The 27958-nt window shown below is 43.0% G+C and overlaps 1 protein-coding gene across 2 annotated transcripts in view; it reads left to right on the forward strand.

Moving 5' to 3' along the window:
* LOC141107494 (class I histocompatibility antigen, F10 alpha chain-like) overlaps positions 1 to 27755 on the forward strand; it is a 109226-nt gene extending 81471 nt beyond the window's left edge. For both annotated transcript variants that reach the window (XM_073598264.1, XM_073598263.1), the window contains exons 4-8: positions 819 to 1097; positions 16443 to 16541; positions 18045 to 18077; positions 20648 to 20693; positions 22603 to 27755. In XM_073598264.1, the coding sequence (XP_073454365.1) occupies positions 819 to 1097; positions 16443 to 16541; positions 18045 to 18077; positions 20648 to 20691 (455 nt within the window). In that variant the 3' untranslated portion in view covers positions 20692 to 20693; positions 22603 to 27755. The remainder of the gene's footprint in view (positions 1 to 818; positions 1098 to 16442; positions 16542 to 18044; positions 18078 to 20647; positions 20694 to 22602) is intronic.
* The last annotated feature ends 203 nt before the right edge of the window (positions 27756 to 27958 follow it).

Here is a 27958-nt window from a genome sequence, read left to right on the forward strand (position 1 = left end):
ATCATGTGTACACAATTCCGACGCGATTCCGAGTCACTATCAGTGTAGTGTCAGCTGATCCATTTTCTTCAAAATGGATCAGCTGACACTACACTGATAGTGACTTCCAAGGCAGTCCTGATAGGGTGGGGGGATACGGCTTTAAAAGCGCTCTGCACATTCTTCACATAATAAGTGATTGTATCTTTTATCTCTCTGGGTTCCCCCTGCTGACCATTTGGATTCACCTGATGGAGAGTTCCTGGTCGTTCTGGCCACTCAACTGTCTGCTAATTGCCAGCTCCCATCTCCCTCTCCAGTTAATCAGCTGTTGATGATATCCTGCTCGTCAGTCCTGCCTACTTTAGTCATCCAGTCCAGAGGAGCTCTGCCTTCGCCTTGGTCAACATCATAGAAATGATCTCCTGCGATCCTGTTCAAGACTTGCTTTGTTGACATCCCTTCTGGCTCCAGATATTGCTTGCTGTTCCACTACATTGATCCCTGACTTCTGGCTTGGCTGACTATCCATTCCGGTTACTGAACTTTGGCTATATTTTGACTACGTTTTGTTCTTTTTACTTTTATTATTAAACAAGTGTGATTTAACTGTACTTCTGTATCGGCCTGATTTCATGGTTTCTGACACCAAGTCTAAAATGTCATGACTTTCCCAACTTTTGGCCTGGTCTCAGGTAATCATTCTGGATTTCTTCATCTGATAGGTTTGGTAATCTCACACATTAGGTCACATTTGGGAAATTATTTAAACCAGATGAATATGTGACCTCTTGTATAACCAGCAGATTTTTATTATTCTCTTTTTCTCTCTCTCTCAGTGCGTCCAGAGGTGAAGGTGTGGGGTCATCGTCAGTCGGATGATGTGACAAGACTTCAGTGCCTGGTGTACGGGTTTCACCCCCGACCTGTGGAGGTGAAGTGGGTGAGGAATGGGGAGGACCATCTTCCTTCAGATGAAATGAGTCCAATTCTCCCCCATCCTGATGGCACCTATCAGATCAGAGTCAGTGTGGAAGTGCCAACAAGGGAGGGAGATACTTACTCCTGTCATGTGGACCACAGCAGTCTAAAGGATGAGACTCTCAGTGTGATATGGGGTGAGTTACACAGAATACATTAAACTTAGAAGAGTGGGAAAAGCGAGCAACAAAAAAAGTGTTTTTGTTATTCCATGTGATATATCAATTTTCTATGGGATTATAAAATTGAAATATCAAGAAGAATTAATCCCCACACATTGCAGTCCCAGTTGTGTTCACTAAGATGCACGTTCAAGAGCCTTTTAAAAATATCAATACTCCCCACTGATGCCACCAATTGTGGAAGAGAGTTCCACATCCTTATCACCCTGACAGTGAAAAATCCCCTGCGCAGCTTGAGGTTAACCAGCTTCTCCTCCAAACTCATTTTGTGGCCCTGTGTCTTCTTACACTCCCTGAAACTGAAAAGTTATTTTCCTACACTGGGATAACCATTGAGGTATTTGTATATTTCTATCATATCTCCTCTCAAGCACCTCTTCTCCAGGGAGAACAAATTCAGTACTTGCAGTCATTCCTCGTAACTGAGGTCCTCCAATTGGTCCGCCTACCAATTTAGTTGCCCTTCTCTGGACTCTGTCCAGCTATACCACATCTCTCCTGAGAACTGGTGACCAGAACTAAATGGAATACTCCAGATGTGGCCCAAAACAAAGATTTATAAAGTGGCAGGATAATCGTTTTATCTCTGCAGTAAATTCTCTTTTTTATGCAAGCTAATAGTCTGCTGCCTTTGGTAGCTGCAGCTTAACATTGCCTGCTATTACTCAGTCTGTCTGCTACTAGGACCACCAGATCTTTCTCCATCCTGGATTCCCCCAGAGGTTCTCCCCCTTGTGAATAGTTTGCATTTATATTCTTAGCCCCCAAGTGCATCACTTTACATTTTTGAACATTAAACCTCATTTGCCATGTAGTTGCCCACCCCGATATTTTATTCAGGTCTTTCTGTAAAATTTCTATATCCTGATGTGAAGTTATTGCCCTGTTTATTTTTGTGTTGCCCACAAAAACTGAGATTGAGCTATTTATCCCATCCTCTATATAATTTATGAATAAATTTAACAGAATTGGTCCCAAGACAGAGCCTTGTCGTACCCTACATACCACTCCAGACCAGTCCATGTATGCATTATTTCTTTCTCGAACATCACGGGACACAGAGCCTCAGTAATTACTGATGGGTTATATAGGTATCACTAGGTATTGGACACTGGTCACACCCTAATCAGGAAGTTCAACCCCCTATATAATCCCTCCCCCTTGCAGGGATACCCCAGTTTTTACGCCAGTGTCTTAGGTGTTGGACGTGCAAAGATGTCCTGTGCTGAAGCTCCAAAGGGAATATCCTGATATCCTATACTGGGGCAAGCCAGGCGAACCGGATCCATTCAAAGTGTCTTTCAGGGCCGAATCGGATGGTACCCGGGCCTCGTGTCCGAAGAAACGAGGTTTTACCTGTAACGCTTCTCTTTTTAGAGAGCTGGACCCCGCAGATCAGAAAATGGCTTTAAACTTCCTAATTTCTGGTGAGGTGCTTTACAGGGCCAGAACTGCAGGATCCCCCTATTCATAGGGGGCCCCAGTCTCTGACAGTTGTTACAAACGGAGCCCACCGTGAGAGGTGAAGATTGGGTCTGTGTATACAGCACCCTGCGGCTGGATAAGGTAAGAGGAGATTCCACAGAATTTTCTAATTCTAGTGGGTTTTCTCCTTTAAGGTAAATGCATGCTATGCCTATTGTGACCACCGGGGGCTGCCAAGAGCTCAAACCTTGTCATGCTGGATTGCCTGTCTCAAGTGTCCAGGCTGCAAGTTTCACAGCATCTCCGGCTGGCTCACGGTAGGATGGATGGGGGGATTTCTTATGTCTGAATGTTCCCCCCAGGCTAGGGAGGCCACGGAGGTCTAGACAGCAGTTATACCGCTCAGGCACCGCCGCCCCGCCGCCATCTCCGCCATTGCTGTTGTCAAGGCAAGCCCCTCACTACCAGCCTCTCTCCCCCCTCCCCCCTCCCCCAGCCTTCCTCCATAGCAGTTCAGGAGAGTCGGCCAGCATGGGAAGCGCTCATTTCTTTCAAAATTCGGGCGAGGGGGGGGGCGGGACGTCAGCACACAGTGTTTAGACTCCCACTCAGGCCAGCTGCAGGCTATTAAAAGGCACTCTGTACAAGTGCACTCAGCCTTTGGAGAGACACAGAGCTGACATGTAAGGTGGGACACAGGCATTCTCCTAGGCAGCATTTACTGAAGTAACACCAGACTGAGCATTGGGTAGCAAGGCTTTTAGCCAGACTATATCGCTCAGCAGGCAGTGTTCATTTGTATACCTCACACCTTGTTGCTTTGCACTATGGGTAGAAGAGGTTCAAGCACCCCAAGAACCAGAGACACTAGGGGATCTCGTTCAGGTTCTGAGGGCCCCCTGTCAGCAGCATCCTCCCCCCCTGATGGGCCAGGGACGGCTAGCCAGGGAGAGCCGTTGGGGTCAGGGGCTACACCTGCTTCTGGCACTTCAGCCCCTGTATATATTACACAAGAAGTTTTTTCCTCAACCATTAATGGTCTAGAGGAAAGATTAATGGCCGTGATTACGTCTTCACTCAGCAGAAGAAAACGCACTAGGCCTTCCTCTGTTCCCTAAGACCCTCAGGAAGAGGAGCTCTGGGATAAAGGAGATGAATCCCTTTCAGAGGATCGGGATGGGACGGATGATTCCTCTTCGGAGGATTCAGGTGGAGAGGGACCCTCTGCGACTTCCCAAGAGGAGAAAGTCTTAGTGCAGATCCTTACTGGATTGGTCCGCTCCACATTTAAGTTGCCCCTACCTGAAACTGCTAAAGAATCCTCTTCTGCTTTGGGGTTACTGAAACCTTTCCAAGCAGCACATGCTTTTCCTGTTCATAGATTACTTGAAAAGCTCCTTTATTCTGAGTGGAAGCACCCAGATAAGCGATTTCTTCCGCCGAAAAAGTTTTCAAAACTTTATCCTATGGAAGAAAGATTTATTAAGATGTGGGGAATGCCAGCCTTTGATGCGGCTATTTCCTCCGTAAATAATAGTCTGACTTGTCCTGTAGACAATGCTCAGATGCTCAGGGATCCTGTGGATAAAAAGATGGAATCCTTATTAAAGGATGTTTTTTTTTCCTTAGCAGGATCAGTGGCCCAACCTGCAGTAGCAGCGATTGGAGTCTTTCAATACTTAAGAGACCATGTTAAGCAGGTCATCAAAGTATTACCTGAACAACAGGCCCGGGGTTTGCTAACCTTCCAGCGGCCTTATGTTAGGTTGTTGACGCCATCAGAGATTCTATCAGGCAAACCTCCCGTCTATAACTGGGGTTGGTGCAGATACATAGAATCCTATGGTTGAAAAATTGGTCAGCCGAAGCACCATGTAAGAAGCTGCTGGCTAGATTTCCTTTTCGTGGTAAAGGTTGTTTGGAGAAGACTCGGATAACTATATCAAGAGAATCTCCTGTGGGAAAAGTACTCTCTTACCTGTTAAGAAGAAGAGTAAACGTCCCTCTTTCAAACGGACTCTCTCCCCAGCGCCAGGGGCTTCAGCCTCCAGGCAGTTGCGACGGCCTCCTCCGTCTGGGGCTACAAACAAGAGTCAACCCCAGGGACAAAAGAAGTCCTGGGGGAAGAAGTCTTCTAGACAAGACACTAAGACCTCTGCATGAGGGGGCGCCCCCGCTCGCTCGAGTGAGGGGAAGACTGCTACAGTTCTCAAAGCTCTGGCAGGAGAACTTCCAGGACAGATGGGTAATCTCCACGGTAACCTTAGGGTACAAGCTGGAGTTCCAAGAATTTTCCTCTCCTCATTTCCTCAGACCAAGTGTTCCCAGAGACCCAGAGAAGAAGAAGTCGCTCCTTCTAATGTTAGGGCGACTTTTGTTGCAAGAAGTCATCAGGGTGGTTCCCACAAAGGATCAAGGATTGGCTTTCTATTCCAACCTTTTTACGGTCCAAAAACCAAATGGGGATGTCAGACCCATTCTGGATTTAAGACATCTGAATCGATTCTTAAGGATTCAGTCCTTCCGCAGGGAATCAATTCAGACTATAGTCTCCATCCTGCAGGGAGGAGAATTATTGGCATCAATTAATATCAGAGATGCATATCTACAGGTGCCCATTTTTCCTACTCATTAGAATTTTCTGCGCTTCGAAGTAGGAGGGCACCATTTCCAGTTTGTGGCTCTGCCCTTCGGGATAGCCACTGCACCTCGAGTGTTCACAAGGATCGTGGCTCCTCCTCTGGCCAGATTAAAGGCTCAGAGTATGACTGTCATAGCATACCTAGACGACCTGCTCTTGATAGACCGGTTGGTAGCTTCCTTGAACGGGAGCTTGAGGACCACGGCCAAGTATCTGGAACATCTAGGTTGGATCCTCAACCCAGGAAAATCTTTCCTAAACCCAGTAAGAAGACTGGAGTATTTAGGTCTGATCATAGATGCAAGCCAGGGGAAAGTGTTTCTTCCTCAGGCAAAAGATATCTGCTTTAAGGGAGCTGATTCTGACAGTCAGGACCAAGAAGGGGCCTTCTGTCCGCCTTTGTATGAGGCTTTCCTATGCTCAGTTCCATTCAAGACTACTGCAACACAGTATTCTGTCAGCCTGGAACAAGAAGGTTCAGGCATTAGACTTTCCGATGCACCTGTCGCATGCGGTGCGTCAGAGCCTCAATTGATGGCTCATACCCGAAAACCTGCAGAAGGGGAAATCCTTTCTACCGGTTACCTGGACGGTGGTAACAACAGATGCCAGTCTGTCAGGTTGGGAAGCAGTTCTGGAACAGTCTGCGATCCAGGGGCTATGGTCTGGGACCGAGAGGACCCTAACCATCAACATTCTGGAGATCCGTGCGGTATATCTAGCCCTAAAAACCTGGACTATCAGGCTACAGGGTTGGCCGGTCAGGATCCAGTCCGACAATGCCACAGCAGTGGCTTATGTCAATCATCAGGGAGGCACCCGGAGCCAAGCTGCTCAAAAGGAGGTGATCCAGATCTTAGCCTGGGCAGAGATGCAGGTGCCATGCATATCGGCAGTTTTTCATTCCAGGGATAGAGAACTGACAGACAAACTATTGCCAGCAGTTACTCCCAAGGGAATGGTCTCTGCATCCCAACGTCTTTTGGGCCATATGCTAAAGATGGGGGGTCCCAGATGTAGATCTCATTGCATCCCGAGTCAACAAAGAGATAGACAGATATGTGATACGGGACGGATGCGTTGGTGATTCTGTGGCATCGGTTCTCACTGATTTATGAATTCCCACCTATTCTGCTACTGCCACGACTCCTTCGCAGGATCAGGCTGGAAAGGTAGTCAGTACTTCTGGTGGCCTCCGCTTGGCCCAGAGGGACTGGGTATGCAGAAATAGTAAGGATGACGGTGGGTTCCCCGTGGACCCTACCGGTACGCCCAGACCTGTTATCTCAAAGTCCAGTGTTCCATCCTGCCTTACAAATGCTAAATTTGACGGTTTGGCTATTGAGACCCACGTTCTGAAGAATCGTGGACTTTCAGGTCCTGTGGTATCTACCTTGATCAATGCAAGGAAGCCAGCTTCCAGAATGATTTATCAGAGAATCTGGAAAGCTTATATATCCTGGTGTGAATCCAGGGGTTGGCATCCCAGAAAATATGGGATTTTCTACAATGGGGATTAGAGATGAAGCTGGCCTTGAGTACCATCAAGGGCCAGGTCTCGGCTTTATCAGTATTATTTCAACGGCCACTTGCTTTGCATTATTTGGCCCGAAACTTTATGCAGGGGGTGACGCGGCTTAATCCTCCGGTTAAGACGCCCCTAAAACCCTGGGATTTGAACTTGGTTCTGTCTGTGTTACAGAAACAGTCTTTTGAACCAATACGTAAGATTCCTTTTGGTCCTGCTGACAAGGAAGTAAATTTTTTCTGGTAGCTATCTCTTCTGCTAGAAGAGTATCAGAATTAGCAGCTCTTTCCTGTAAAGAGCCTTACTTGATTATACACCAGGATAGAGTGGTATTACGCCCTCATCCTAGTTTCTTACCGAAGGTGGTTTCAGATTTTCATCTAAACCAAGACATTGTTCTGCCTTCCTTTTTTTCCAGATCCCTGTTCTACGGAAGAAGGGTCACTACATTCTTTGGATGTAGTAAGAGCAGTCAAGACCTATCTGGAAGCAACTGCTCAGATTCGCAAAACGGGTGTTTTGTTTTTGCTGCCAGAGAAGGTCCTAGTAGAGGACAAGCAGCATCAAAGCTACCATTTCTAAATGGATTCGACAATTGATCATTCACGCTTACGGTTTGAAACAGAAGATTACTCCGTTTCAGATCAGGGCACATTCCTCAAGGGCTATTGGTGCTTCTTGGGCAGTGCATCACCGGGCCTCTATGGCTCAAATCTGCAAGACCGCAACCTGGTCTTCAGCTCATATATTCACCAGATTTGATCAGGTGGATATGAGAAGGCATGAGGATATCGCCTTTGGGCGTAGTGTGCTGCAGGCAGCGGTACAGGGTCCTCAGGTCTGATTGCACCCTACTTGGTTGTGGTTCCCCTCCCCTCAGGTAGCAATGCTCTGGGACATCCCATCAGTAATTACTGAGGCTCTGTGTCCCATGATGTTCGAGAAAGAAAATAGGATTTTTTAAAACAGCTTACCTGTAAAATCCTTTTCTTTCGAAGGACACAGAGGTCCCGCCCCTCTTCTAATACACTATATTGCTTGGCTACAAAACTGAGGTATCCCTGCAAGGGGGAGGGATTATATAGGGGGTTGAACTTCCTGATTAGGGTGTGACCAGTGTCCAATCACCAGTGATACCTATATAACCCATCAGTAATTACTGAGGCTCTGTGTCCCGTGATGTCCTTCGAAAGAAAAGGATTTTACAGGTAAGCTGTTTTAAAAAATCGTATTTTATCACCACCCTTTGGACACACCCCTGTAACCAGTTTTCTATGCATGAAAAAACTCTATGGTCTATGCCTTCAGACCTCAGTTTGTAGATTAAGTGTTTATGGGGAACTGAATCAAATGCTTTTGCAAAATTCAGATACACCACATTCAAAGGCCTTCCCCTATCTAGATGGCAGCTCACTTCCTCATAGAATGTTAACAAATTGGTGTGACAGGAATGACCCTTCAAAAAACCCATGCTGATTTCTGCTGATGATCCTGTTTTCATCAGAAATTCTTGCAAATAGTCCCTTATCATCCCCTCTAACAGTTTTTTTTTCAATCAAATAATTTTTATTACTTTTTTTACATTTTACAACAAAAGAAAAATACTTATGACATTACCATCACATTACCCCACCCGACTTTTTGGTTAAAAAACTAAGAACAGTACAAAACAAAGAAAGAAAAGAAAAAAGAATCTCCCCCTCTCTATCTACGTTCGTCAGACTCTATTTCAATTCCCTCCTTCACATTATTCCTAGGAGATACCTATTTTATATATTTTCATTTCACTCCCGTATTAGATTTCTTACCTAATGTCCCATATCATTAATATGCTCAACTGATTTCTCAGCTAGATTAGACACTAACCTCAAATACCAGGTCTTTTCAAATTTCTTAGGCCATCTCCTATGTTTAAAGGTCAGTTCCTCTCATATTAAATTAAGATTACCATAATTGCTTTATTTCACTGATCTGTCATTGGTGGAGAGTTTGATATCCATTTTTGCACTATAAGTTTACGTGTCATGTACATAGTTCTCAGCCACATCACTTGCATCTCAACTGGGAGAGTATCTTCCGACATAACCCCTAACAATGCTATTTTTGGGTCAGGCTGAACTTGTGTGGAGCATTAGGATTACAAAGTATCAAATTTGGACTCCCAGTAGTGGTGCAATTTGGGGCATCAGCACAACATGTGTATAAGTGTACCGGTGCCGTTTATGCATCTTGGGCAATTATTTGTGGTTGCTTTACCCCATGAATACAGTTTTAAGGGAGTATAGTGAGCTCTATGGATAATAAATAGTTGAGTCAAACTTTGTGGAGGATAAGGATACCTTAAATACATTTTTCAAAGCTTGCCCCATTCGTCATCACTAAGTGTCTCTAGGTCTCTTCGCCACCGTCCAAAGCTACCTTCTTGTGAGTTGATTCTTGTTAAAATTTTAATAGAAGAATATATTTTTCCCATTAGTCCCTGTTTAGAACATCTAGTAGTAACTGCCATAGCTAAAACAGTTTACATCCAACAGTTTACATACTATTGATGTTAGGCTGACTGGCCTGTATTTTCCTGGTATATGCCTCTGCCCCTTTTTGAATACTGGTACCACATGGGCTTTTCTCCAATCAGCTGGTACCGATCCTTTCAATATGCTGTCTATAAAGATTAGGAACAATGGTCTGGCTATAACCTGACCGAGTTCCTTGAGGACTCTCGGGTTTAAGCCATCCAGTCCTGGTGGTTTATTTGTGTTGAGGTTTTCTATTCTTTTCAGGACAACGGCTTCTGTTAGCCACAAGGGTACATCCTGCGACGTGTTACTAACAGTACTGTTGCGGTCATCTGTAACCATCCTCCCTTCGTCGTCTTTTATGTGGCCAATGTGCACAGATGTTGCTTTTTTACTGTTAATATATCTAAGAAAAATGGGAATTTTTTTACTCTCTGCTATGTGTCTTGTTTAGCCGCCCTGATTGCGTTCTTACATGTCTTATTGTATTACTTAGTAGTAGTGTTGAAATGCTGACGATGACCCATTCACTTTATAATTTTTAAAGACCATTTTTTCTCTTTAATAAGACCTTTTACATTATGGTTTAGACACCCAGGTTTAACCTTCACTCTTCTATATTTATTGCCCATTGGAATGCACTGTGTGATATCTTTGTTTAATATGTTCCTAAAGCATTCCCATTTTTCCCCATTTTCAATGTTTCAAGGATTTGGTCCCAGCTGATGTCTTGTAGTATTAAGCACAGTTCAGAAAAGTTTACTCGTTTGAAATTTAGGTTAGGGGGGCCTGTAACATAACCCAAATATTAATTTCCCACTTGCTTCTTCCCTTTGAAGTTCCACCCAAATGGATTCCACCTCCCCCTTGCCCTGTTTACAATATCACGCCTCTCTTCCATCCGTAAATCATTCTTGATATATAGGCACACCCCTCCACCTTTTCTACCCCCCATCCCTCCGATGCCTCTCAATATTTGCCAGCCAGTCATGTGAGCTGTCAAACCAAGTTTCTGTTATTCCCACAAAGTCTAAGTCCTCCTTGTGTAACCGCAGCTCCAGTTCCTCCATTTTGTTAGCTAGGCTCCTGGCATATGTGTATACCTCTCCCAGTATTGTATGGCTGCATATTATTTTCTCCTTATGTTTTCTCAGGCTTCGTTTTTGATTTGTCATCTCGTTCACCCCGGGATTAGATGTTATCGCTATATTATCACTACTGATTCCACTATTGGCCTCTGTCCTTTGCTCACCGCCGGCTATCGCTTCCTCTGAACCCTCCCCCAAACACCTAGTTTAAAAGCCCCTCAAACTTCTTGCCCATCTTTTTTTTTCCAACAGAGCTGCACCCTCCCCATTAAGGTGCAGCCTGTCCTGACTAAAGAGCTGGTAACTGACTGAGAAGGCAACCCAGTTCTCCAGGAACCAAAACCCTTCTTCCTCCACCAGTTCCTCAGCCAATTGTTAAGTCCGCAAAGCTCCTGCTGCCTCTCTGGTGTGGCTCGAGGTACAGGTAGTATCTCTGAGAAAGCTACCTTCCCTTCAATCTATTCCCTAAGTCCCTGAAATAATTTTTTTGTATGCTCCACCTTCCTCTTACTTTTTCATTGGTACCAACGTTTACCATGATTGCTGGGTCCTCCTCAGCTCCACCCAATAATCTGTGCATCCGATTCTCCATATGCCAAAACCGCATGCCCGGTAAACAACATACCATTCAGCGATCACGGTCTTTGTGACAGATTGTCCTTTTAATAATTGAGTCCCCTGCATGAAAGTTTCTTACCTTCCAGTTTTTTTCTTTTGTGTGTACACTCTGTCTATACACATCACACTGCTGCTGCTAGACTAATACACCTCACTAATCGATCCGTGACTGCTGCTCCTCTCTGCCAATCCCTTCACTGGCTTCCCCTACCCCACCGTGTAAAATTCAAAATGCTAACCATAACATACAAGGCCATTCACAACATCGCCCCCATCTACATCACCAACCTCATCTGCAGATATCACCCAAATCGCCCCCTCCGCTCCTCCCAGGACCTCCTGCTCTCTAGCTCCCTTGTTACCTCCTCCCATGCTCGCCTTCAGGACTTCTCCAGAGCCTCTCCCATCCTCTGGAATTCCCTGCCCCAGTATGTCCGATCAGCCCCTACCCTGTCCACCTTTAGGAGATCCTTGAAAACTCATTTATTCAGGGAAGCCTATCCCACACCCACATAACTGTCCCTGAGCCACCCCCATCAAATCATTCTTTGCAGCTATTACCTTTTGTACCACCACCCCCTCCCTTTTAGAATGTAAGCTCTACGAGCAGGGCCCTCCTGTACCTTTTGTATTGTACTGTAATTGTGTTGTCCCCCTTATACATTGTAAAGCGCTGAGTAAACTGTTGGCGCTATATAAATCTCGTATAATAATAATAATAATAATCACACAGTGCTGTATAGGAGGTTATTGGGAAATTTCTGCCTTTCCTTCCTTACTCATTTCTTGGAAGCTTCAATTTTCTATAAAAAAAAAAAAAACACGAATTGAAACCCCTCTTAAAGTGGAAGTCCACCCTAACACTTAAATTCTCCCCTGCAATCATTGTGAGCTAAGTTCAGCATTATGTCTCAAAATCAAAAAAATCCCAGTTTTTCTACCTTTATTTTGTAGTATCCAGTGCCATCACCAGACTTCAGTTCTACTTCCTTCTGAGTCTAAAAGCAGCAAGTGGGTGTGGTTACTGAAGGCTAATGACATCACTTCCAGGGAGGGGCACTGTTCCTGTGTAGCCAATGAATGTATACAGGATGGGAGGAGCTGATCCTAAGTTCTCGCCCAGTGTTCTCTCATCAGTAATACCCCTTTCACACTGGGGCCGCTCCACGGTAGTTATTGTTATAAAAAGTGTTTGGGGACCTGGGTCCTGCCCCAGGGCACATGGATCAATGCAAAAAAACTTTTAAAAACGGCCCTTTTTTCAGGAGCAGTGATTTTAATAATGCTTAAAGTCAAACAATAAAAAAGTGTAATATCCCTTTAAATTTCGTAGCTAGGGGGTGTCTATAATATGCCTGTAAAGGGGCGCATGTTTCCCGTGTTTAGAACAGTCTGATAGCAAAATGACATTTCAATTGAAAAAAGCCATTTAAAACTACTTGTGGCTATTACATTGCCGGTCCGACAATACACATAGAAGTTCATTGATAAAAATGGCATGGGAATTCCCCACAGGGGAACCCCGAACCAAAATTTAAAAAAAAAATGATGTGGGGGGTCCCCCTAAATTCCATACCAGGCACTTCAGGTCTGGTATGGATATTAAGGGGAACCCCGTGCCAAAAAAAAAAAAGCGGCATGGGGTCCCCCCAAAAATCCATACCAGACCCTTATCCGAGCACACAACCTGGCAGGCTGCAGGAAAAGAGGGGGGACGAGAGAGCACGCCCCCTCCTGAACCGTACCAGGCCACATGCCTTCAACATTGGGAGGGTGCTTTGGGGTAGCCCCCCAAAACACCTTGTCCCCATGTTGATGAGGACAAGGGGGCCTCCTCCCCACAACCCTGGCCAGTGGTTGTGGGGGTCTGCGGGCGGGGGGCTTATCAGAATCTGAAAGCCCCCTTTAACAGGAAGACCCCCAGATCCCGCCCCCCCCTGTGTGAAATGGTAAGGGGGTACAAAAGTACCTCTACCATTTCACTAAAATACTGTCAAAAATGTTAAAAATGACAAGAGACAGTTTTTGACAATTCCTTTATTTAAATGCTTCTTCTTTCTTCTATCTTCCTTCATCTTCTTCTTCTTCTTCTTCTGGTTCTTCTGGCTCTTCTGGTTCTTCCTCCAGCGTTCTCATCCAGCATCTCCTCCGCAGCGTCTTCTATCTTCTTCTCCTTGGGCCGCTCCGCACCCATGGCATGGGGGGAGGCTCCCGCTCTTCTCTTCATCTTCTTCTCTTCTTCATCTTCTTCTTTTCTTCTCTTCTTCTCTTCTTCATCTTCTTCTCTGGGCCGCTCCGCATCCATGGCATGGAGGGAGGCTCCCGCTGTGTGACAGCATCTCCTCTTCTGACGGTTCTTAAATAACGGGGGTGGGGCCACCCGGTGACCCCTCCCCCTCTGATGCTTGGGACATGACGGGACTTCCCTGTGGCATTCCCCGTGATGTCACAGGGAAGTCCCGTCAAGTCACCATGCTTCAGAGGGGGGGCGGGGTCACCGGGTGGCCCCGCCCCCGTTATTTAAGAACCGTCAGACGAGGAGACGCCGTCACACAGCGGGAGCCTCCCTCCATGCCAGCATGGATGTGCAGCGGCCCGGAGAAGAAGATGAAGCAGAGATGAAGAAGAGAAGATGATGAAGAGAAGAGCGGGAGCCTCTCCCCATGCCATGAGTGCGGAGCGGCCCAAGGAGAAGAAGATAGAAGAAGCCGCGGAGGAGATGCTGGATGAGAACACCGGAGGAAGAACCAGAAGAGCCAGAAGAACCAGAAGAAGAAGATGAAGGAAGGTAGAAGAAAGAAGAAGCATTTAAATAAAGGAATTGTCAAAAACTGTCTCTTGTCATTTTTGACAGTTTTTTAGTGAAATGGTAGGGGTACTTTTTTTAGGATCTGGGGGTCCCCTTGTTAAAGGGGGCTTCCAGATTCCGATAAGCCCCCTGCCCGCAGACCCCCACAACCACTGGCCAGGGTTGTGGGGAGGAGGCCCCCTTGTCCTCATCAACATGGGGACAAGGTGTTTTGGGGGGCTACCCCAAAGCACCCTCCCAATGTTGAGGGCATGTGGCCTGGTACGGTTCAGGAGGGGGGGCGCTCTCTCGTCCCCCCCTCTTTTCCTGTGGCCTGCCAGGTTGTGTGCTCGGATAAGGGTCTGGTATGTATTTTTGGGGGGACCCCACGCTGTTTTTTTGTTTTTTTTTGGTGCGGGGTTGCCCTTAAAATCCATACCAGACCTGAAGGGTCTGGTATGGAATTTAGGGGACCCCCACGTCATTTTTTTTTTTAAATTTTGGTTCGGGGTTCCCCTGTGGGGAATTCCCATGCCGTTTTTATCAATGAACTTCTATGTGTATTGTCGGACCGGCAATGCAATAGCCGCAAGTAGTTTTAAATGGCTTTTTTCCTTTGAAATGTCATTTTGCTGTCAGACTGTTCTAAACACGGGAAACATGCGCCCCTTTACAGGCATATTATAGACACCCCCTAGCTACGAAATTTAAAGGGATATTACACTTTTTTATTGTTTGACTTTAAGCATTATTAAAATCACTGCTCCTGAAAAAACAGCCGTTTTTAAAAGTTTTTTTTGCATTGATCCATGTGCCCTGGGGCAGGACCCAGGTCCCCAAACACTTTTTATAACAATAACTTGCATATAAGCCTTTAAAATTAGCGCTTTTGATTATTCATGTTCGTGTCCCATAGACTTTAACGGTGTTCGCGTGTTCGAACGAACTTTTTTCCTGTTCGCATGTTCTGGTGCGAACCGAACAGGGGGGTGTTTGGCTCATCCCTACTCACAATACGAAAATTCTCGTATGACAGAATTCAACTTCAGAAGTGATTTAATGGGTTGGATAGTTTTGTATGTAGTCTTTCATTTCTGAGCATGCGTAGTCTTGCTTTTATGATTTTTTTCATACGAAAACTGTACCAATGAAACAAAAATCAGACGTTGACTTCACATCTGACAAAAATGTTATTGTCTGCACATCCAGCTTTTGTCTGGCGAAAAAGTGAAATTGGCTGTCGAAAGCACCGTACTAACGATCCGCAAATTGGCAGACAGTTCATCGTACAAATTTTTCCATCTGATTTTCAGATCGTGTGTGCGGGCCTTAAAGTGATTGTAAGGCATTGTTTTTTATTTTTTTAAATTAACAAACATGTCATACTTTCCTCCACTGTGCAGTTCATTTTGCACAGAGTGGCCCCGATCCTCAACTTCTGGGGTCACCCGGTGGCGCTGGTAGCTCCTCCCAGCAGCGTATGACCCCCCAGCGATCTTCTGGGGGGTTACCTTGCGGGCGCGCTTCCGAGTCCAGCATTCGCGTCCATAGATGCCGAATGTAGGACTTGGCCCCGCCTCCCAGCACCCGCACCATTGGATTTGATTGACAGCAGCACAAGCCAATGGCTGCGCTGCTATCAATTTATCCGATCAAGAGCCGGGACAACGGGAAGAGGGGAAGAGTGCATCTCCGGCGGGGAATACAGTACTCGGGTAAGTAAAACGGGGGGGCAGGTCAGTGACAGAAGTTTTTTCACCTTAATGCATAGGTTGCATTAAGGTGAAAAAACATGAGGGTTTACAACCCCATTTAAGTCTACGTTTCCACTAGTGAAACTTGTCATGCGACTTTGGACACACAAAGTTGCATGACAAGTCACAGCCCATTGATTTCAATGACACCTGTTCCCATCTATGCAACTTTGAAAATCAGTGACTTTGATAAGGTACCTGCACTACTTAGATGTGTGATAAATCATGCGACTTTAGGGTCGCAATAGTGGAAATGTTGATTAAGGCTCAGTTTCCACAAGTGCAACTTGTCACGCAACTTTGGACACATAAAGTTGAATGACAAGTCACAGCCCATTGATTTTAATGACACCTGTTCCCATCTATGCAACTTTGAAAAGGTACCTGCACTACTTTGAGGTGACTTTGATCTAGACAGTGTAAAGTTGGATCAAAGCTGCACTCAAAGTCGCATCAAAGTCGAACTCTAGCCTTGGGCTATTCCACTAGCGTGACTCCAAAATTGTGTGATTTAGAGTGCGACTTTGAGTGGGGCTTTGATCCAACTTTACACTCTCTGGATCAAAGTTACATTAAAAGTTGCATCAAAGTATTGCAGGCACCTTTTCAAAGTTGCTGATTTTCAAATTTGCATAGATGGGAACAGGTTATATTGAAATCAATTAGCTGTGACCTGTCATGCGACTTTGTGTACAAGTTGCACTAGTGGAAAGGGAGCTTGAAACTTATTTTCAAAAATGTTCCCTTGTACCACATTTCTTTCATATATTGCACCGGTTATGTGACATTTCTTCCCCAACTCTCTCCACCGTTCCCAGCAGTTCTCTCTCTCTCTCTCTCTCTTTCTCTCTCTTTCTCTCTCGTATTTTGTAAACTTAATTTATATACAAGAATTCCAAAGTCTCTAATATCTCATATTCTCTTTATGTTTATCTCTGTCAGATCCACCAGGCAATGGCCTCTCACTCGGAGTGATCATTGGTGCTGTTATCGGAATCATTGTTCTTCTTGCTGTTGTTATCGCAGTTGTTATTTGGATAAGTAAGTATACGGATTCGGGAATAATCATTTTTATTAGCACACTAATACCAGGCAGAGTGTCTGTATGCAACTCTTCTGATTCTATATCTGAGTGTAGAAAGTATAGAGATAGCTGTACTACTCCTAGTGCTCAGTAACAATGAAAACCGTAAATAAAAGAGAGAAGTCCATGTTGTGGCATTCACTTTGTTGGAACTAGCCCCTTATAAGCCATCAGACTTTTAAAACTGCTTCAATTCCTGGAGTTCTTCATTAACCACTTGACCTCCGGAATATTTACCCCCCTTCCTAACCAGGCCATTTTTTTGCAATACGGCACTACGTTGCTTTAACTGACAATTGTGCCGTCGTGTGAAGCTGCACCCAAACAAAATTGATGTCCTTTTTTCCCCACAAATAGAGCTTTCTTTTGGTGGTATTTGGTCACCTCTGCGGTTTTTACTTTTTGCACTATAATCGTCGATCACTATAATAATATAGATCGACAATTTTGGAAAAAAATAAAAAATTTTACTTTCTGCTATAATACATATCTATATTCATCAGTTTAGGCCGATATGTATTTTTGGTAAAAATAATTGCAATAAGCGTATATTAATTGGTTTGCGCAAAATTTATTGCGTCTACAAACTATGGTATAGGATTAGGGACTTTTATTTATTTTTTATTGTTTTTACTAGTAATGGCGGAAATCTGCGTGTTTTTTTTTTTTTTGCGGAACTGCGACATTGTGGCGGACAAATTTGACCCCAAATGACACTTTTTGGGGACCAGCGACATTATTACATTGATCAGTGTTATAAAAATGCACTGATCAATGTAAAAATGACACTGGCAGGGAAGGGGTTGGGGGTGATCAAGGGGTAACTGTGTTCCCTGGGTGTGTTCTAACTGTAGGGGGGATGGGCTACCAGGGACATGACAGAGATCACTGGGAACAGTAGATCTCTATCATGTCTCCTGTCAGAATGTGGAATCACCTTGTTTACAAAGACATATCCCTGTTCTGCCTCTGTACTAGGCAATCGCAGGTTGCCGGCAGACATCAAGTCCACTTGACCCACGAACATGCGTCCACAGTGTGCACTAGTGTGCGGCGGCGAGCGCCCGCTCACAACTGCGTCGGCGAGAGCTGCCTTACAACTATGGTGTTTCGCGCTGGAGAGCTGACCTGCCGCTGTATAATGACGGCTGCTGGTCGGCAAGAGGTTAAACAGCTCCTGGGATTTCTACAGTTTTGTCCAAAGCATCCAATTTAGTAAAGCCCAACCATCATGTAGCAGAGCAAATCAGAAAGCAGAGCCGGCATATCTAATAGACAAATATGACTGCCCCATGTACAAAACTAACAAAACAAAGATGATTGTATTTACATCAATTTGTAGATTCCATTTAACAATCTCATTTTCAACTCTGATGTGGTCTGGGTGAAAATATTCAAAATATAGTTTATGGGTTGAACTTTTTTTTTTGGGTTCCTAACTCCTTGTCTTCATATTTCAGAGAAGAACCAGGCAGGCTACAAAAGCACCAACAGTGAGTAATGTTTGCTGTATTCCTCTGTGTAGTATTTTATATTGTTATGATTTGTAGAGTGTAATCTTTATGTAGAATTTTCTAAGGATCCTCTAAGTCTGATGAACAATGTAATCCAAACTGCAATGACAACCTCCTCATTATTGGTATTATTGCTTTCCATACACCCCAATGCCTCTCACAAAGTACAGAAAGAAGGGAAAGTGGTCCTGGGCCATTTTTGTTTAGGGATGAGTTTGGTTCTTCTTCACTTATTGTTACCTGGACCTGTGTGTGTTTGGGACATCCCATGATAAAAACAATAGATCCTGTGTAAAGTCCATTTCTTGGAGTACAGTACAGGACACGGGTCCCTCTCCTGTTATTTTGATCTCCCTATTTCTTGCTACGATCCTGAGGTTGTCTGGTAGTGGGCGGAGTTATATTGGTATATCTGGCAGCCTTTTTTTGTCCATTCACCTGAGCACATCCATGTAACCCATGGTAAAGACTAAAGAGCCCATACTATACTGTAATGCTAGGTACACCCGATAGGATTTTCCCAATTGTCTTGCATACACACGGTCGCACAAATGTTGTTGGAAATTCTGAACGTCAAGAACGCGGTGGCATACAACACGTACGACGAGCCGAGAAAAATGAAGGTCAATAGCCAGTGTGGCTCTTCTGCTTGATTCTGAGCATGCGTGGAATTTTGTGCGTCGGAATTGTGTACACGCGATCAGAATTTCCGACTCTCAAATTTTTGTTGTCGGAAATTCCGACAACAAATGGCCGATGGAACCTACACGCGGTCGGAATTTCCATCTACAAGCTCCCATCGAACATTTGTTGTCGGAAATTCCGATCGTCTGTACGTGGCATTAAACACAAGTGTTACTACTAACAATGGCTATACACTAATAGATTTTCATACAAAAAAATTGTTCAAACATTCCTAAGAAAATTCTCACTATATATGAGGGTTTGACAAATATTGTTCAAAATGTTGTTTACATTTAACTTTCAATTTATAGTGAATGGATTTCCCCAACTAAAATTACATAATCTGCTAGAAATTAGTTTATTCAACAACAAAAATTTCCACCCTGCTCCTTCTAATTTTCTCCTCACTGCTGTTGAAAACCAACTTCAATTTTACCCACTAATGATTAGACAATCTAATGAATGTTCTTAAAATGAAACAATTCTAATTCAATTCTCTATGTAAAACATGGTTAAGTGGTTATGTTTGTGTGCTCTAACTGATTAACTAGTGTATTTTTACTAAAATGTTGTGATTGATAAACCATTGTGCTATTAAAAAAATGATTTTATTCTCCAGGGTCTCTGCTTTAATAAAATATATTATATATAAACTAATCTTCAAGTCTGAAATGGCTTTTTAAAGTGGACCTTCACTCATTTTTTGAACTCTCCATCTATTAAATCTTCTGCCCTTGTTGTTTTAGCTTTGGATAGTAAAACATTTTTTTTCTGCCAGTAAAAAACTTATACAGCCCACTTCCTGTTTCTTGTCTGGTAAAGAGCCGCCCTAGGCTTATGACATCATGCACAGCGCTCTCTCTCTCTCTCTCTCTCTCTCTCTCTCTCTCTCTCTCTCTCTCTCTCTCTCTCTCTCTCTCTCTCTCTCGGAGAGAGAGAGAGAGAGAGATTGCCAGGAAGGGAGGGGGGTGAGTCATAAGAGGGCCAATGAGAGCTAGAGGTGTGTGTCTGTGTAAAACCAGGAAGTGATCAGGCAGCAGCTTCAGCTTCCCACAGTTTAAAATGGTTGCAGCCAGATACAGTGGAGGGAGATTTCTGCAGCATATTTGGCAACTACAGAATCACAGTATATGTAAAATAATATGCAAAGTGGTTGGAGGGAAGCTTCAGAATGGCAAAGATTTTTTATTACAAATTATATGAGCAGACTGCAGTTCCTCTTTAATCATGTGTGCAAAAAAATGCAAAGATGACTGGCATTAAAAGTGTTAAATGGATTTTGTATTTCAAATGTTTAGAGCTCCCCGATTAGCTGTTTTTTGTTCTCACTGGTTTATGTTCTCCAGGGCAGTGCCCAGCTATCCATGCCCTTTATTTGACAATTGTTTTCCTATTTGCCTTGAAAAATTTTCAAGGTTCACCTTCCACTGGAAAGTTTTGCCTTAATGTTTCCAATTTGCAGAGTTTTGGATGTGTTTGCTGCAATTCAACCCCAAACACATTTACCCATCACTAGATTTTTCCTGTTAAAATAACCTTGTGATCCCCCCTGATAGAGGCTGTTACTTGTTACTATGATGTCATTGTAAATTTTTGTCATACAAACATCACCTAACTGGCAACACATCATTCTAATATTGTTATTGGTGTAATGAGGAGGAAAGAGACCCATATTCTTGTATTAGAGTCAGTGCCGGATCCCACCACAGGTATGGTAGTGGTTGGCGCCTCTGCCATCCATCTTGTTACTCCATTCAAGTGCTCTGTATACTGACCATGTGTGAGATTTATCTGATATTACACTGATATTGCCATGTTAGTAATATAATAGAAGCACATGGTAATTATTACTTTATATTTTACAGATTCTGACACCGCTTCTGACAACTCCAAGGAAGTGAAGGCCTGAATGTAAGTTTTCAGTTTACTATTAATGTACTAATTTGCCACATATGACACATGTTGCCCAAAGAGAACCAACCAAATACTGCCTCATATTTCAAAGGAAGGTTATAAATCACATCTTTGATAACATATGATATTCACTATAAAGAAAATGTGAACAGGAAAGTGTTGCACTCTTTTAAAACTGGTTGAACTAGACAAAGTTTCAGGGGGTCCTTAAACTCTGATCTTCATTTACTTCCACCTACTAAGTCTCTTGGTTGCCCCCTGTACAGGTGGTCCTGGGCTAATGTAATTTTTACCTATTTAAAAAAACAGCCCGGCAGTCATCACTTGTATTTGCTGTCACTGATTTTGTATCACTATAAATTGTCTCTGGACATATTGGGGCCAAGTCACACTGGGAATTGTGGTAATGCAACTATGTAAATGCAATGCGTTACCATTATTTAGGGTGTAGTGCAATAGGGGAGCCCATTCATTTTAAATGGTCTGGCAGTGCCCCATAACATGGGAAAATGCACCTGATCCTTTTTTTCTAATGCAATGCCTGCTACTGTAAAATTGCATTGGAGTGCTTTGCTTAAAGTGGTTGTTAAGTCACTATCTCATCTTTATACCATCCCCGCTGTCAGATAAAAAGCTATATCCTAGTGCCTGTTTTTATTTTAAAAAAGCCGATTTCTACCTGTTTTAACAGAATCTCCCGGTGATCACGTGACTCAGGCTTTCTGCTCTCCCTGTCTGATAGCTCCAGCAGGCGGGGCTGAGATTCCCCTGCTGACATCAGCCAGGGAGGAGAGAAGGAGAGAGCCTGGAGTCACGTGATCATTGGGAGACGCTGTTAAAACAGGTAGAAATCTGCTTTTTTTTTAAACAAAGAAAAGCACAGGCACTAGGATACAGCTTTTTATCTGACAGAGGGAATGATAAAAAAAGATGAGATTGTTTTGTATCAGTGGGGAGAGGAGCAGAGCAGCGCTAGTGAGAGCTGACAAGCAGGCAGGGGTGGGGAGAGGAGGACAGAGGGAGACACAAAAGAGCTGCAGATAGCAGCGGATGACGGAGGCATGTACACTGACCACAGTGTCAGGGCTCAGCAGCCCTGATATATCGTGGTCAGTGTACAGAGGGGAGGGTAGAAACTGGCAGGATCAGCCAGGTATTTCAGGTGTTACAGGAGGCCATATGACACAGCACAATCACTGTGCTGTATAACTTGCTTTAAGGGAACAGGATACATTTTTTGGGGGGGTTAACATGCTTTAATGAATGGCACCTTAATGCATCACACCACACTTTGCTTATTGCTATAATATATAACATTTAATTGGCCCTAAATGGTACATTTTTTTTTGTTTGAGTCAATAAAAATTGCAAGCTTTCAAAACAGCTCAGTTCTCTTGTTCAGGTGATGCAAATATGAGAAGAAGCTTGCAAATATTTGTTGTCTTGTTTTCATAAGTCTTCTATTTTATGTTAAACAGGCAAGGTGTGCAAAGAAATGTTATACGATCCAAATTAGTGTTCTAGAACAAAAGCTGTACTATCCACACATATAGAACATATAAAGGCAATTAAGGTTTTCAAGTTGGGGAAATTTACTGAAACTGGAGGACTCAGAATCTGGTGTAGCTGTGCATAGTAGCCAATAAGCTTCTAACTTCAGCTTGGTCATTTAAAGCTTTGACAATAAAACCTGGAAGCTGATTGGTTACTATGCACAGCAGCACCCAGTTCTGTGTGCACCAGTTTTAGTAAATCTCCCTTGTTGAGTAAAGGCACCATTTCACATTGGATGAATACTGTACCTTTCCTCACATTTATGGATAGGACTGATAAGTAAAACTTCTACTGAGCGTAACAAAACTTCTAATATAGAACTATATCAATATATACTTTTTGTTCTTTGCAGGTTCACAAAGGAGAAGAATGCAGATGGCTTCCTTTATTTTGTAGATCATTTTTCGCTGCACTTTTTAGAAATACCTACTTTATGATTAAGGAGAATCTGTCATATTCCATAATCAGTATATATGCAAATATAATTAGTTAGTAAAAATCATGTGCACTTCTATGATGTTAGGATTTTTAGAACATTTTAAGAAGACATGTTAGGAAATTTTAGAATCTATACCACACACACCGGATATGTGAGTGACAGGTGCACTTTAATTATTATATATTCAGCAGCTGGTGGAATATATCGCAACCATTCATTCTGCATTTTAGAGGTGAAATTCCATGGTTCTCCATATTCATGGCTGATTTGATATTGTAACGCAGAACACTGAGGTCATCTTTGTGAAAAGTATTTATTACATGTTCCATTATGCTTACTGAAGTATGCTTGGAATTCTTACTGTACAATAGAAATATCCATACTAGTAGCCATGTTGTCTTCCAGAGTTCACAGTTGTCCTCCTTTTGAAATGTGCATTAAATAGGAAATGCTGGGTTGACCACAGCCACCAATCACATTTAGACTTTCAGATCACAGCCTTACAGTTGTACGGCCAAGAAATGCCATCATAGGCCCAAAATTCTGGTAATTAGCATGTGCACAGGGTAACAAATAGGAAAAAAAATAATTGCAGGATAACTACTTTGCCAGTAGGTTTGTATGGCCAAATATATAAAAGCTTCAGCTGTATGAGATTGAGTGAGCCTCAGATTGGAGAAACCAATCTACAAATATAGGGCCAACTTCATCCAAGAAAAGATTACAAAGCAGAGAAGAAGGCGCTTCTAAGTGCAGTAATAAAGCACTTTAATGACAAGGAAGGGTTAAAAACACTTACAAGATGGAATTGATAAACAGGCATATCAATGAATCCATAACGTCCAGTGGGATGCCTCCTGGGAGTAAAGACAGCTGCAGGTGGAAGTTCCAGCCAAGCAACGGTGGGAAGCACTGTCTCTCTGATCCAAGATGGAGGGCTGTGCTGTCAGTACCAGCATGGAATCCAGGCAACCAGAAGTGACGTCAGGGTGGGCTCTACGTGTTTCAGAGCATGCCCAGTCACTCCTTCTTCAAACAAATTTGAAGTAATCCATCTTGTAAGTGCTTTTAACCCTTCCTTGTCATTAAAGTGTTTTATTACTGCATTTAGAAGCGCCTTCTTCTCTGCTTTGTTTTTCCTATAGAGTGTGCTTCCATCTTCTGAAGTGCTGCTGTGGTGCATTAATCACATTTCAAGAGCCAGTCATGTAATGTTAAAGTCTTCTTGTTATCCAGAGCGCCCTATTCTCCACACTCCAAGAAAGAAATACATTTATGCAAACATCAATTTATTAGTTGCAGATAATTATAGACCACTGAATATGGAAATCATGGCTGCCAGTAAAGTCTGAAGGTTTTACTTTGTGGAAATGAATACCCTGGACAGGAATGACAGAATTAGATAGTTAGAATAGTGGTTAGTGGATTGGTTAGCTCTTTCCTAGATTAATAGTAGTTCAGGCAAGTCAATCTTGCTGCAGAACTCTGATTTGTCTAGGTCAGGGGTCTCCAAACTATGGCTCTCCAGTTTTTCAGGAACTACAATTCCCATCATGCCTAGTCATGTCTGTAAATGTCAGAGTTTTACAATGTCTCATGGGACGTGTAGTTCCTGATCCCTTTGCAGTTTAGTGGCTACCAATTTAGGAAGCCCGTATTCTTTCCCATTATGATATTACTTTTATTAGAGCAATTATGTCAAAGGGAGTGAGCAATCGTGTCCCCTAATCTCCTGCACCCCCTGGTAATGAATAAAAACCGCATTTATCAGCCTCTTGGGAAGTCCATTGCTCCGGGTGAAGATCTGAGGAGCTCATCTAGCTCAGTATGTATAGCAAAATTGAAAAACAAGGCTGAACTCTACAGAAATTCTACTGGTAAGTTTATTTTGTGTAGCTGGCTGTTGACACAGTCCCTGCCCTTATGCCACACTCTGACAGGTTTTAGTCCCTCCAAGGTCTGATAAAGCCATAGGATGGGCCAGTGATGGTGAACCTTGGCACCCCAGATGTTTTGGAACTACATTTCCCATGATGCTCAACTACACTGCAGAGTGTATGAGCATCATGGGTAATTTAGTTCCAAAACCTCTGGGGTGTCAAGGTTCACCATCACTGGGATAGGCAAAACATGTCTGGTTGTGGCATAAAGGCAGGGACTGTGTCAACAGCCAATGACACAATACATTTACCAGTGGGATTTCCATGGAGTGTGGCCTCAATTTTGCTAAGCATTGCTAATGGATTTCACATTCTGCTGACCAGCTGGCTCTTCAAGTGAACTAGTACAGAGTTTGAAATTATTCATTTACTAGTTGACTAAACTACTATGCATTGCAAAGCTACTACTAGCATCTTCACCAAAGTGTTGTGAAATTTGCTAAAATTCACTAATTAATAGGCATGAATAATAGTGACAAGTTACCTGGTATTCTTCCTTACAGTATCAGATCTGTCAGAAAGGTGGAGTTGTGTGTTATTTGAAGGATGAAGCTAACATTAGTCCTAAACTATTGCACTGTGCCATATAGTCTGTACTAACTCATTTTCTATGACTGAGGATTCTAATGGCCATATATGATGTGACATTTTTGTAGGATTATTCTGACCAGCAGTGCACCCTGGATGTATATACTGGGACAAAATAAAGTAATAAGTTGCTTAAATATTTGAACTTTACCTTTCCACTAGATAAGTAAATGATAATTCACCTTATCACAGGTTTGCTTTTATTATAAAATTTTTATATATATTATACACTCATATTACTGACTGTTTTATGCTTAAAGTAAACCTGTATTTTGCCCATACTAAACAAACTAATGAGTTCACATTACTCCATAGAACATAGGCAGTATGTACCTTTCACTTTCCACAGATTTTTGCATATTTTTTGAGTTTCTCAATCTACACAGAGGCTGCACACAACTTGCCCCCCATGTGTGATAGGCTGCAGACCTCAATGTTGGCTATACAAACCGTGTATGGACAGGCTGAATGTATATCAAAAAAGACAATAAAAGGGAACTTGGAATATTTGGGTACCTAAAAACTACCCTCCGGTTACTTACCCACTCAAAGAAAATAAACATAAATAAATACAAGTGGGGCTCTATGGTCAATGTAAATCCTAAACAAACAAAAGACAGTACAAAAAAAGCATATAGTCAAAAGGACCATAGTAATGAGCCTCAGGGGTATAGTAGACCAAAGTAAACAAATTAAACCAAATAGTAAATTACAAAAGCTTTATTTTTCATAAAAATCAAACAAAAAAATCCAAATAAGAAAACCACCTCCAGTCCATCCTCATAAAAATACAGCGTTGTCTAAAATACCAAACGTGCGTCTAGATGCCACATACCCATGCATACAATCCACCAACCAAATGTATGTAAAGGGTACTGCATGTACAATATAGAGGACTGTATATAAATTCCACTAATAAATGACCAGGAGTGATACATAACATCCCGGGGGGGAAAGGCAAGTAAACCAAACCAATAGGTAGAGCTCAGACATAAAGTACAGCTAGCCCCGAGCTCTCAGCTAAATAGCCATAATATATCACTCTAAGGTGGTACATCCGGGTAAAATATAAAGTACAAGGGGGTGCTGCAAACAGACTGGGAAGCAAAAACAGCTGTCAGATATTAATGTTGCCACTATAGCCTAGTATGTAAAGTCCTGGAGATAATCCATATACTGTATGTATGTATTCATATAGGCATTGGTGGACTATAACTGTCAGCAGAAATCCACAGAAAGTCACATGAGCCGCAGCATGAACATATTGTCTGATGAATAGAAGTAAAGCAAAATAGACAGGGAGATAACAGCTTGTGGTCAAGCAATTGTAAGTATAGCAGAGCAAACACAGTCTCTGGACCCGATCTCAGAGCAAGGAGAAGCAGCCACAGGCAGAGAGAGAAGCAATGGGCAGTGTAATGAATGCCACAGTGAAAATACTTATCTGATCGTCTGCTTCTCAACCTCCACTGACAGGGTGGATATATACCATACATCGGTGGTGCCTCCTCACAATGAGTTTGTCCGCTTTATGCAGGATCAATCCCTGTCGCTCAAGGCATGATGCTGCTGACCTGTTCCATGCCTTGAGCAACAGTGTGTCAGAAGTGATGAAAATGCAGTGTGCCTCAGCCTCCAGTGCAGCAGCGCTAGTACACCCCGATCCTGGGGGAAGATGTGATGACAGACATCAGACACACAGGAGCATGACGTCAACATGTTTCACTGGAAACACCAGCTTTAATCAGGAGGTCATCAATCAATCAACTTGGGTACAACCAGCTTGGCAGATTTTACATGCAATTATCACTAGAGGTTGCTATGGCTGCTAGCAATAATCACTGTCTTTTCCCAGTGGGGGCAGCTTTCCTGTCCCCCTGCTGGAAGAAGACAATGGGTCAGAAGGAGAGATTCCCACATCAACACTGTCTGTGTTGATGGGAGAATCAAGCAAATTTCTGTCCTGCAACCTGTGTATGGCCTGCCTAAGCAAGCTGTCAGAGACAACTACCTGATCTCTGTTTATGATCGGGACCCAGTGGGGTTGGCTCTGATCTTGTGACCTCTATGGCAGCCAAAGTGATCACATGATTGAGAAGTCTGTCCCACCACCTGGCATTAATACTCAGTTGACGGGCCACCAGGAGGGGGAGGAACAGGGATAAATACTTGTTGTTTTCATTCCGTAGACTAAGGTTTGCCTTTTACTTTACACAGTATGAGCAAAACACAGATCAACTTTAAGATATACATTTAAAAGTTATCTGCAATCTGGTTTTGGGCTCTTAAAATCTTGTTTATTTTATTTGTTTTGCTAATTAAGATCAGAATTTTTTAAAGATCAATTGTCTGCTTTCATTGTCCTATATTTACCTATAGTATTTCAAATTAAACATCTAGACTGGAATTATTGGTTTATGTTACTCCACATAGTAGGACAATATTAAGTGATTGCTGTACTTGATGTTATAGATCCTGAATGTTGTTTTTTTAACTGTAATTTTCATTTTTAGGCTGATTAAAAGACTTTTACCTTTTGGACAATGTAAGTTTCATTAAACTGTAACAATAAAGAAAGGGGGTGGGAGGTCACTGGATATGGACTTTAACCCTTTCACTGCAACAGCCAGGAGTGTGTGAAAGGCCTATACACCTATATGAGGGCGATTTTTTTTTTTGCCATTTATGGGTTGCAGATATGTTCTGTGCAGGCAGTCCCATTTATGTCACTTGGGACACAG

This window comes from Aquarana catesbeiana, linkage group LG09 (genome assembly GCF_042186555.1).
Source record: "Aquarana catesbeiana isolate 2022-GZ linkage group LG09, ASM4218655v1, whole genome shotgun sequence".
NCBI lineage: Eukaryota > Metazoa > Chordata > Amphibia > Anura > Ranidae > Aquarana > Aquarana catesbeiana.